Source organism: Danio rerio, chromosome 9 (genome assembly GCF_052040795.2).
Source record: "Danio rerio strain M-AB ecotype USA chromosome 9, GRCz13ab, whole genome shotgun sequence".
Taxonomy (NCBI): domain Eukaryota; kingdom Metazoa; phylum Chordata; class Actinopteri; order Cypriniformes; family Danionidae; genus Danio; species Danio rerio.
Window position 1 is genome coordinate 50,051,736 of NC_141029.1, and position 13,008 is coordinate 50,064,743.

The window sequence follows — 13,008 nt, forward strand, 5'->3', positions numbered from 1 at the left end:
CTATACTTAAATGAAATATTCTTAGTAATGAAATATTATATGTTCTTTGGAAGAGTGTACTAGCATTATGCATCTATAAGACAATAATATCGTTTATCGCAATATATTTAGGTGCAATACATCATACAACAAAAAAACTGTTATCATGACAGGCCTACCGTTTGTACGTTTAATAATTATTTATACACAAAAGACTGCACTAATATTTGACATGTTTTTATTTAATTATTGTATTTGATTGCTGTTATGGCCCGCTTCCACTGAGTAGTACAGTAGGGTATGGTACAAATCAGTACGGGTCACCTTTATCAGGCTTGTGTTTCCATTTCTAAAAGGGTAACAATGGTACTCTTTTGGTGGGTGTACAACAGAAAGTTTCAGTCGCAGTGATTCTCGCTCTAGGAAATGTCGAAGTAAACCTGTACGGGTCGTTCACATATCATATGGGAAGCACTTCTCACAAAACAGAGCTTTATACACACAAATACTTGTGTAGAAATGTTCATTACTAACTTTTCTATGAACATGGTTTGATTATAACTGCAGATCAATGACTACTATTACATAAAATTAATGATTGCAAAATTTATGAACACATACAGCCCCTTACAGACTCTGATATGTTACCATTTACAGACAAAACTACACACAGCATAAATTTAGTCCTTATTTGGGATCAAAAACAACACACAACATATAGCCTAGAGTCAGTGCAAACCTCTCATCTGTATCTTTAATTTTCCCCAGCACATGAAACCTCTGTTTTTGCCATTATCAGTTCATAATAGTCCAAAAGGCGATGATAATAGTTAAACATGGCAGTTTGTTAAGGTTTAAGACTGCTAAAAGAATCATTTGCTTCTTTGTTTTTTCCGGCTTCTCCTTTGTTTTTTCACGCTTCACTCTCACGTTTGTCCGTTTCTGTAAGAATCGGATGTCCGAATCATGCGCATGTTAATATCATCAGCTCAATATGTTTGTTATTTTAATCTATCTCTGGAGAAAACAAATCCAATCGCGCTTTTAGACGGCCTCGTAAAACTAAAAACAGGACACGGCAGATTGTGTTCTTCTTGGCATTGCGGCTGTACATCATGACAACAACAAGGTTTGTTTGAGCTCGGTTTGACCTTGGCTCATTATTATATGCATATAGTATTACGATGAAATGTCTTGGCTATTTGGCCTGGCTCATTTTCCTGCTTGTGTGCCCTAGTGACGTATCTCTGTAAACCAATGGCGTGCAGCTGTGCGTCTAGCTCCACCTTTTGGCACCCTTTTGTCATGCTAGGTACCTTTTGCAAAGGGTAACCAAAACATGGTACGGTACAGGTCCCTTTTTGGTTCCTTTTTTGCCCGTTTCCACTGAGAGGTACGGTACAGTTCGGTTTTGTATGTTTATAGCCGTTTCCACAGTCACAAAGCGTACCGAATCAAACCGTACCACTTTTTAGGCACCCTTTCGAAAGGGTACCAAAAACGAGAAAGGGCACCAAAAGGCGGAGCTAGACACGCAGCTGAACACTGATTGGTTACAGAGACACGTCATGAGCTCCTGGAGCTAGACAGAATGTAAACAAAGGATCTGCCATGTTCTAATACACAGCCGAGACATTGCACTCAAATTCTATATGCATATAATAACGAGCCATGGATGACCCGAGCCCAAACAAACCTTGTCCTCGTCTTGATGAACAGACACAAAGCCAAAAAGAGAAATCTGTCGTGTCCTGTTGTTGCTTTACGAGCCCGTGTAAAAGTGCGAGCGGTATTTGCTTTCTACTTCTATCGTTTTCACTTCTATACTCGGTATAACTTCTTGAGCTGATGATAATAACGTGTGCGTGATTATTAAAGTGTCTCCGTCATCTGATCCATTTAGAAAGAAAAGGACAAGCACGAGAGTGACGCGCGAAAAAAAGGAGAAGCCGGACAAAACTCAGGATCCAAATTGTTTTAGCAACCTGAATCATGAACGAACCGCCATGTTTATCATCGCCTTTTGGACTATTATGAACAAGGAATGACAAAATGACTCTCTAACAGATGAGAGGTTTGTGACTGTGGGCTATATTGCGTGTGTTTTTGAACTCAAATAAGTACTAAATGTATGATGCGTGTAGTTTTACTGTAATTAATAATATATCATAGACTGTAAGGGTCTATATGTGTTCAAAAATGTTCATTTATATATTTATTTAATATAATTGTAGATGTTACAGTTGCCTATTTCACACTGTCCTTAATCTGCTGTTATAATCAAATCCTGTTCATAGAAAGGTTAGTTATAAACATTTATAGACAAGTAGTTATGTGTATAAAGCATGTTTCGCGAGAAGTGCTTCTCATATTATATGTAAGCAACCCGTAAAGCTTGACTGTACACATTTATTCGAGCAAGCATGACGTCGACTGAAACTTTCTGTCATACACCACGCCCAACAAAAGGGTACCCTTGGTAGTGGAAACGCAAGCCTGATAAAGGTGACCAGTACTCACCCAAACCGTACCAGTCAGTGGAAACAAGCCATTTGACAGTGGAAATGGCCATAAAAAAATTACCAAACTATACCGTACCACTCAGTGGAAACGGGCCAGTAGACTCCTCAGAAAAACATAAAAACACTTTTTATATGATTTGCATCCTAATCTTTACTGTACTGATCTAGCTAGTAGATGGTTTACTGCTAGAAGATTGTGGTTTTATTTTTTTTAAGATTCTCCCCCCTACAAAATCATCCCAATCAATCTAAATGTATTAGTTCTTTTAAAATAAAGATATTCAAGTCATATGGTCAAATATATAGCTATATATTATAATAATAACAGAACAAAATATTGTGATATTTCCTATATCACATAGCCCTAGTAATAACACAGTAATGACCCCCAGTATGCAATACACTGCATCCATAACATCCTTAAGTGTTGTGAGTGTGCACAATACAATACATGTAAGGTAATAATAACATAAATCCTCCCCAATTTACAACATGCTGTTTAAACTCCTTAAAAACAACTTCAAATGAACTTTTGACATTGTTTTAAATGCCACCATGTCAGTGTGTTCTTTAATTTCACATTAGGTATATTTGGGTCCTTTATTGTGTCCTTATACACTTCATTGTACAGTACACCACATTTGTGAAACAAATGCTTGGACAATAGAAACATAGTCAGCCATAATCTTACCTGCAAATGTAACCTCTACTGCTTCAGGCTTGTTCCTGAATAAAAGGAAAGAGAGTTTTGTGAGTTAATATATGATCTGCTAAAATTAAACATAATGCAAAAAAAAAATGACAGAAGAATTAAAGTACAGTCTGACAACACAAGTTGAAAATGCATTTGCTTGCCACTTAAAAATACAGGACAGCGCTAAATAAAATTGAACATCATCAAAAAAAGTTGTCGGTAAATGAAAATCATTTAAGCAGAGAAGAATAAGGATATTTTGGTCAAAGTTTAGACACACAATATATCAGCAAGCATGTCAGTATCAGTAAATGATTTTGCATAGAGAAAGATTTGCATTTTACGTGTTTTTAAAATATATAAATAATATATTAGTTGTCTATTGTGTTTGTTAGCCTTTTGTTTTTGCAATTAGGCCAAGCAAATAGCATATTAAAATATTTATATTTATCAGCTTCCAAAATATGGTCTTTTAATGGTAATTATAAACCATTAAAAATCCTCAGTAATTTTTATTTTATTATATATATATATATATATATATATATATATATATATATATATATATATATATATATAAAATTTATTTATTTTATTTACTTAATAGTTTTTATTAATTTTTTCAATTTTTTTGTTATTATCATTCGTAATTTTTTTTTCTTTTTTTTTCTCTTTATATAATTTTAATTTGCGTCGAGGGTCGGGGTGGGAATAATATTTGTTTAAATTTCTCTGTAAAAATACTTTGTTATATCTGTAAAAGTTTAATAAACAAATGAAAAATAAAAAATCCTCATTAGGGCATCTCTAATTTAAATATTGATCCAAATGATAGTGTTCTTTCCCACAAATATATAAAAGGATGAGTTTACGGAAATAATAAGGAAAACAAGTAAGGGACAACGAACAGTCATCTAAGGTGACCACTGACCAAGAATGCAGAAGTGGTTTATTTTTGCAAGATTTGCTGTTAATTATTAGTCTAAGTACATAGTGAAGTACATAGCCAAATGAATGTGTATATCATTTATACAATACAAAACATGTATATTAAATTCAACGTTCATTAAGAGTTGCACTAGAGACCAATTGTCCATCCACATTTTCAGTAATGCTGATTTCAGAAGTAGGGCTGGGCCGATAAATAATAATATATCGAATCGTAATAACATTTATGTAAATAACAATGATAAGGTCTGGACTTTTTAACTGTATATTGGCCTAAGAGCCAATCACACAGCACAAATGTGCATCAATGAGAAGTGTGCGGATATTAGAGATGTACCGAATTTTATATTTTATATATATAAAATTTACATACATAATTTTATATATATATAAAGGTTATCTTTCAATACAGAAAATAATTATGGAGATTGCATTTCTGCCATATCGTCCAGCCCTATTCAGAAGTATTATTTATTTATTTTACATTCATTTTCTCTCATAGAGATACAGAGAATATTGGATTTGAAGTAAAAAAATACAAAAAATCATGAAGAGATTATTAACTAAAAGCCTGTGACCACCACTGTCACACACAGAAATCACCACACGATAAGTCACCACAAGTCTTAAAAAGACCTTTTTAAATGTGATATTCATAAATACGCAAAAAAAAAAAATAGGTGGATGGAAACTAGAGTTGCACAATATTGGAAAAATTACACATTGTGTTTTTTTTTATTCGGCTATATATATATATATATATATATATATATATATATATATATATATATATATATATATATATATATATATATATACTGCAATATGAATACAATTTCTCTAGATGAGTTGAACAAATGTTTGTAAAGAATCTATAATTTTAAATAGATTGAGAAGATTCTGTAGGGGAGTGCATAAAATATAATAAACAATCCACATGCATAGATAAATTCAATAAAGAAATATATGCTAATTAAATAAACAGAGTTTTAGTGTTTTCAGAAGAGTCAAAATGTATTCAGATATTCAGTAATTGCATAATCATGTGTACAATAAGACTGCATAGTCTTCGTTTTGTAAACAATTTCATAAAATTAATCACTATTCATTTTTCAAAGTTACAAACGGTACATTTTCAATTATAATCCAGACTCAACATAGTGACTATTGAGAATGATCACACTGCGATATCAATGCTGAAGAGATATATTGTGCAGCCCTAATGGAAATGCAGCTAATGTCTTGTGGAATGACAGAGAAAGAGAGGGAGAGAGACAACAAAACAAAAACAAAAGCCACATTGCACAAAATAAATCAACAACGTAGTAATCAGATGTAATATATCAGATACTGAAGATGTGATTTTCCCAGAGATGGGTTGCAGCTGGAAGGGCATCCGCTGCGTAAAACATGTGCTGGATAAGTTGGCGGTTCATTCTGCTGTGGCAACCCCGGATTAATAAAGGGACTAAGTCGAAAAGAAAATGAATGAATGAAGATGTAATCATAAAAAATAAGTCCTGAGACATAACTCTATGCTTAAAATGAATATAGCTTAAACTTCTGGAAACAAAGTGCCCCTTCTGCTTTATTTAAAGCAGTAGTGCCCAAGATTTTTGGTATAAAGGGCCAAAAACCAAATATCATTGAGAACCATGGGCTGAAGGTAAATGTACCAAACTATTTAATGTTAAAGTTGCCATTTATTGGTAAACATTACTTTATATCATATTAATGAATGTGTATAAAATTTTAAATGAAAACTTACCGCAGTAAAAATCACATTATAACAGTGGAGTTCAATGCTGAAAACACTAGTCAAGCAGAATCTGCCTTTGCATTGATTTGTCCTTTATCCGTCCGGTGACGGTATGTACATTTAAACTAAATCTGATTAATTTACACCATTTAATTAAAACATTTTGTCTCAGTTAGCTTTTAACAATAAAACAAACAATAAGAATAGCAATAAATCAAACAAACAAACAAACAAACAAACAAAAGTTTACATTAGATTTGAAATGACAATCTCTAAACCATCCCTATCATTCTTCCTCTTCTCAGATAGGATGTCAGCCCAAATCAAAAGTTAACATGGGCCAACTTTGGCCCACAGGCCCTAGTTTGGGCATCTCTAATTTAGAGCGACAGATCGCAGTGATTAACCAATCAGAATCAAGTATTCCAGTAATAATAATGTAAACAATGACAGAATAATAGAAGGTATTTGCACGAAACCCTCCTTTAAAAGCTATAACGAGCAATTTATTTATTTATTCATTAAAGCTAAATATCCACAAACTAAGCACACCGTAATGACTCAATAATGACTTCAAACCACACTGAACTGAGCTAAACTGAACTGAACTTAAACACTAAAAACTGAACTACCCTGATCCAGTTACTATGACCATTTATGTGAAGCTGCTTTGACACAACCTACATTGTAAAAGCGCTATACAAATAAAGCTGAATTGAAAACATTTAATTAAAAAATAAATCAGAATGTGTGTTTATTCACATGCGCGCGACCGTTCCAGCTCAAGCATGAGCACAATCCCACATTGAAGGGAAAAATGAAGGGCTAGAGGAGTATTCACGAGCAAATCGTGCACAGACGGGTCTGAAAAGAAGTGCTAATATGCTTGTTCCTGCAGCGACATGAATTCGGCTGAAATACACGAACAGGAAGTGCCTGAAATCTGCATTACGACTAAACATTTCCAGAAATCAGGTCGGCGGAGGCGAAGCGTGCAGTGGCCAAATTTACTCAACTGTTTAACGCAGTAACTTAACATGTCGATCTCGTTTCCACAAGTAAAGGTTTATATAAAGGTTGAAATAATCATTAAAGGTTTTCTATGTGATATATACTGCTGGACACACCCCATACAGGATGCTTCAATCCTCCAACGTGAAAAACAGCGAATTGCCATTCAGAACTGAATCAATAATGAGTGTGTTTTTGTGCTATTATATGGGTGTGAAATTAAATATGTCTCTTGTTAAAGTCTGCATGCATTATATGAGCGATGTGACTGAGACAGGAAGATCTTCCTCTTACCCGTTGCTCGCGCTGTCGAATTTGAGGCTGAGAGTCTCCTCTATGATCCGATTGTTGATTTCCAACAAAATCATGATGATTTATGTGAATGTTAAATGGCTATGTGCAATTAAAAATATAAGAGTTGATGCTGTTTTATTTCTACAACGCTGCTACAATCGTTTTGGTTTTCCTGCTCCTGGACTTCTGGCCGCTTCCGCATTGACTCGAAAGACCCGCGGGCTGCCCGCGTCACCGCCTGATCGTATGTGCTAATCATTTAAACAAAATGTTTTTGACCAAAATGAACTTTTAAGTAAAAAAAACATCTAGATTACATTCAGGATGTTTTTATTTACTTTGTTCATGAATCGTTTCCACACTTTATGACCAAATAAAATCCCATGACGTGTCAACTCCTCCTGTTATCGTGATTTGCTTACTAAATAAGGAGTTTTAAAATCACATTGCATTTGTATTATTTATTCCTTATTTCTTAAAGAAATTACCTAAAGAAACATAAAACAGCGTTTTTGTAAATTTCAATGCCTTTATTTGTCCTCTATAAAGCAAATATATTATTGTAGCCTTACAACATTAGGTAATAAATGATAGAGCATACTGTAGTATTAACTATCGTGAACTGATAAACTGCAATAAACCATGTAGTATATTTGGGTTTTTCGTTTCTACAGTAGACTATGTAGTTATAGTATTAGATCATTTGTTCATATTAGCTATTATAATTGTTGTATTCGCAAAGCTAGCTACCATAGAATCAAGCGATCAGTTGAAGTTAGTATGGTACAAAAACACCTACTAAGTTATTCAAGCCTGGTTATGGTCCAAAAGCACTTAGGCAAGTAGCCTACTCAAGCCTGGTTAATATAGTCCAAAAACACTTACTAAGTTATTCAAGCCTGGTTAATATGGTCCAAAAGCACTTAGGCTAGTAGCCTACTCAAGCCTGGTTAGTATGGTCCAAAAATACTGACTAAGTTACTCAACCCTGCTGAAAAATCCAGCTTAAACCAGCCTAGGCTGCTTGGCTGGTTTTAGCTGGTCGACCAGCCTGGTTTTAGAGGGGTTTTGGCCACTTCCAGGCTGGTCCAGCCATTTCCAGCCTGGTCTTAGCTGGTCAGGCTGGGAGTTGACCAGCTAAAACCAGCTTGACCAGCCTAGCCAAGCTCGGAGTCCAGCCAAAACCAGCTATATCCAGCTTAAACCAGGCTGGTCAGCTGGTTTTAGTTGGATTTTTTCAGGTCATTTTCCAGCCTGTATAGCTAAGACCAGGCTGCAAATGGGTGGAAACCAGCCTGGAAATGGCCAAAATCCCTCTAAAACCAGCCTGGTCGACCAACTAAAACCAGCAAACCAGCCTAGGCTGGTTTAAGCTGGATTTTTCAGCAGGGAAGTCTGGTTAATATGGTCCAAAACATTTACTAAGTTACTCAAGCCTGGTTAATATAGTCCAAAAACACTAAGTTACTCAAGCCTGGTTAATATGGTTCAAAAAACACTTATTAAGTTATTCAAGCCTGGTTAATATAGTCCAAGACACTTGCTAAGTTACTCAAACCTGGTTAGTATGGTCCAAAAACACTTAGGCTAGTACTCAAGCCTGGTTAATATGGTCCAAAAACACTTATTAAGTTACTTAAGCCTGTTTAGTATGGTCCAAAAACACTTATTAAGTTACTCAACCATGGTTAATATGGTCCAAAACACTTACCAAGTTACTCAACCCTGGCTAATATGGTCCAAAACACTTACAAAGTTACTCAAGCCAGGTTAATATGGTCCAAAACACATTACTAAGTTACTCAAACCTGATTAGTATGGTCAAAAAAAACTGACTAATTTACTCAAGCCTGGTTAATATGGTCCAAGCACACTTAAGTTACTCAAGCCTGGTTAGAATGGTCCAAAAAAAACTTACTAAGTTAATCAAGCCTGGTTAGTATGGTACAAAAACACATACTAAGTTAATCAAGCCTGGTTAGTATGGTCCAAAACACTTACTAAGTTACTCAAACCTGATTAGTAGGGTCCAAAAACACTGACTAATTTACTCAAGCCTGGTTAATATGGTCAAAGCACACTTAAGTTACTCAAGCCTGGTTAGAATGGTCCAAAAAAAACTTACTAAGTTAATCAAGCCTGGTTAGTATGGTCCAAAACACTTACTAAGTTGCTCAAACCTGATTCAATTCCCTCAAAAACAACATTTGAGATGTTCTTTCTCTAAGCATTAGATTAATCTTGTACTTTCCCTATTTTAACCTGTAACATTCTGATGTAATTCAACCACTTTATATCTCATCTTGCATTCCTTGCCTTGTTATTCTTCACAGAGAGACGTGTTACTACTTGTCCTGAACACAGCAGAAAAGGGTCTTTGTTGAAGGGGGCCAGATCAGATTCACACTGCTTTACATTCACAAAGGCATCTAATTTAATATCATATTTGATTGTGCTACATACATGCTTCAATTACATCTAAAACAAATTTGAATGCTATGTCAAGCTTGACTTTAAAAGGGGTCTATTATGCAAAAATCACTTTTATAGGGGATTTAAACACAGTTGTGGGGTAATAGTGTGTGAATATAACCAGTCTGTAGTGGTAAAAATGAATTAATTCAATTTATTATAATCTCACTTTATAAAAACAGTCGGCAGAAACAATTTGATTGACATTCTCCCTTTGTACACGTCATCAGTGAAGGGAAAGCCCTACCCATTAGTGACAATCTCTCACACACAGGGCCGGCGCGTCCATAGAGGCAACCTAGGCGGCCGCCTAGGGCGGCAGTATAGAGAGGGCGGCAGCCGCAACACCTCCCTTACCACCCGCGTCCTTAGTTATGTCCGCGACACCTCCCTCACCACCCGCATCCTCAGATATATTTGCGCATAGACGACAGAATAGAGAGGGCGGCGTCAGCGACACCTCCATCAGCACCCGCGTGTCCTCAGTTATATCCGCGCATAGGGCGGCAGAATTGAGGTCCTTGACACCTGCGTGTCCTCAGTTATATCCGCGCATAGGGCGGCAGAATAGAGAGTGCAGTGTCTGCGACAACCCCTCCCTCCCTCAGCACCCGCGCGTCCTCAGTTATATCCGCGCATAGTGCGCTGGAATAGAGTCCGCGACACCTCACTTCATTTTCATAACCGGTCACTTTCGTTTTCACGTTAGGGTTGAGAGCGACATGATCGCCCTCTGCCTAGAGCGGCAGTTCAGCTTGCTCCGGGCCTGCTCAAACATTAGCATAGAACATTAGTCTTGTCTTAAAATCTGCCACTATGCTGACACATAGGCATTTGTAGCCCCACCCTAATATTTTAAGAGCGGTGCTGACATAGAATTGGTTAAAATGGCAGTTTGCTGTTAAAGAGACCAAAACAAAGACAGACACAGAAGGAACTTTTCTTACTAACTGTAGTTTTTCAGATTAACAAATATGTTCACTTTGCATGTTTCTGAAATATCTTTAAACATAATTCAGTATTTTATGCTTGATAAGAGTCAAAATGTACCTTTAAACTGATGCAGATGTTTCGTTTGCTTTTGACAGAGTAACTGAGGCACAAGCTTTAAAGGCTCCGCCCTGTTCTTGAAAGGTGGTGGGGAGAGACACCCCTCGCTGTGGCCTGTAGCGCAGTGACGAAACGGATGTAACGTATGTGTTAGCGTGCATGTGTTACGATAACCAGCGATCGTTCTCTGGAGATCGCTGGTTTCCACTTTACTTGAACTACACTTACGCATATCCCAGGACTACATTTTCATACGTGCACTTCTTCTAAACACGCACGCCTGGTCATTCATCTATCCTGATTGCAATCACCAGCTGAACCTTGTCACAGACTGATATCACACCATACTTAAGCCACACATTCACGCTTCCAGTGGGCCGAGTCTTGTTATCTTTCACAGTAGCATTACAACGCGTTTCCCAGTTTTGTTATCCCGTGTACCGACCGTTAGCCTTGTTAGCCTCGTTGTCTTTGCCTGCCGCCTGCCTTTCTGACTTCTTGCCGTATTCGACTGTGATTCTGGATTGTCCTCTTACCCCTGTTTGCACCTGTGTTGACCACTGCTTGCCTGACCACCGATTAAACCTGCATTTGGATCTTACTTCAGTTGTTTGTGTCACTTCAATTCACAACAGCATGTGGCCATAGATTGATTTTTTTTATCTAGGTTAATCTCACGGTCAACTTGGAATTAATCTAGATTAAAATGGCTATTTAAAAATAAAGTTAATAAAATATTGACCTGTTTGTTTTTATGTGGTTAATGATTTTAAAAGAAAACAAAAATATACATTAAAAGATAACCTATTTATTAAATCAAATAACCAATTATTTAAGTAAAAATAACCAATTATTGGGTAGAAAAAACAAACCAATTGTGGGGTTAAAAATAATAACCCATAATAATTTAACCCCTGATGTGTTCTGTCCCATATTTACCCAGCAGTAGGGTTAAAAACAACCCAATTTGGGTAGATTTTAACCCTGTGTTTTTTAGAGTGTAGGTGGCCATAGATTTTCTAGATTAATATCACTGTCAGTGTCATCTTGGAATTAATCTAGATTGAAATGGTTCATTTGAATTCTGCCGAAGGCATTCAGAATATGTGTGCAACCCAAATAAAGACTAAAAGTAAGTGTTTGAGAACGGGTTTCTCAAGCCAGGAGGCGCATTAGACCAGGGGCTCATCTCCTGTTTCCAAAATGCATTACAAACTGGTTGAGAAACTGTTCTACTATGATAATTGGTGATGAAAATAAATGATGTTCAATAAGAGATACTTGTGTTTACTGTTTATTCAGTTAAACATGAATTTTGAACTGAAGGCCTACATAAGCTCCAAACAGCGATTTGTGATCATCTTAATCCCACTAAAGTCATAACTGAACTAAATAAAAATGAAATTAATTTCCAACAAGATCCACACACGTGGCTGTCAGCAAAGGACCGCGCACACACACACACACAGAAACACACACACACACACACACACACACACACAAACACACACATTGCAAAAGGTGGAAGTTTTTTTCTTTCCATTTGGAGTGTGTCGTTAAATTCCATAACACTCTCACCAATCCTTATTGCTTATTTGTGTCTAATACCCCAGTTTGTCACGGGGGCATGAATGAAATGTTCATGAGTGAATGTGAAACTGCCGAACTGCAGTTAAAGTCACCCAAAATTACAGGAAACTCTTACATGAAAGCAATTCACGTAAACACCTTATTATATTATTGTCTATTAAGGCAAATAACTACAGATGTTCATGTAAGTCAGTAGTGTCTTCGAAGTAAGTGAAAGATCTAGAAGATCCTGCTGATTTGATTCAGAAGGGCACTTTTTTGTCAGACGACTCACCGGTCAGGTATACATCCGCGCTAAAATATCAAGGTGAAAGTCATCATAGCTTCACAGACCCAGCTAACGACCCAACTTTAAGAATAGATAAACAGCGATATTTTTTTGGATCATCTGATAAGAGTCTCGTGTTAACGCTGCACGTGCGCTCAGATAACGGCCCACCACTAATATATATATATATATATATATATATATATATATATATATATATATATATATATATATATATATATATATATATATATATATATATATATATATAAACATACATACACACACACACACACACATATATATAAATAAATAAATATATATATATGTGTGTGTGTGTGTGTGTGTGTGTGTGTGTGTGTGTGTGTGTGTGTGTGTGTGTGTGTGTATACACATATATATACATGTGTATATTCGAGTC

General features: G+C 36.1%; 2 protein-coding genes across 3 annotated transcripts in view; both read right to left on the bottom strand.

The window, feature by feature from the left end:
- arpc2 (actin related protein 2/3 complex, subunit 2) overlaps positions 1-7,426 on the bottom strand; it is a 33,897-nt gene extending 26,471 nt beyond the window's left edge. The window contains exons 1-2 of one of the 2 annotated variants that reach the window (XR_015498742.1): positions 7,208-7,426; positions 3,193-3,227 (exon numbers count right to left, since the gene is read on the bottom strand). Coding sequence is in view for 1 of the 2 variants with exons in the window: in NM_212699.1 (NP_997864.1) it covers positions 3,193-3,227; positions 7,208-7,281 (109 nt within the window). In the remaining variant the exon portion in view is untranslated. The remainder of the gene's footprint in view (positions 1-3,192; positions 3,228-7,207) is intronic. The other variant, NM_212699.1, reaches the window with a different exon arrangement.
- Positions 1-13,008, bottom strand: part of phgdh (phosphoglycerate dehydrogenase) — a 722,740-nt gene that overhangs the window by 588,905 nt on the left and 120,827 nt on the right. The window lies entirely within an intron of this gene.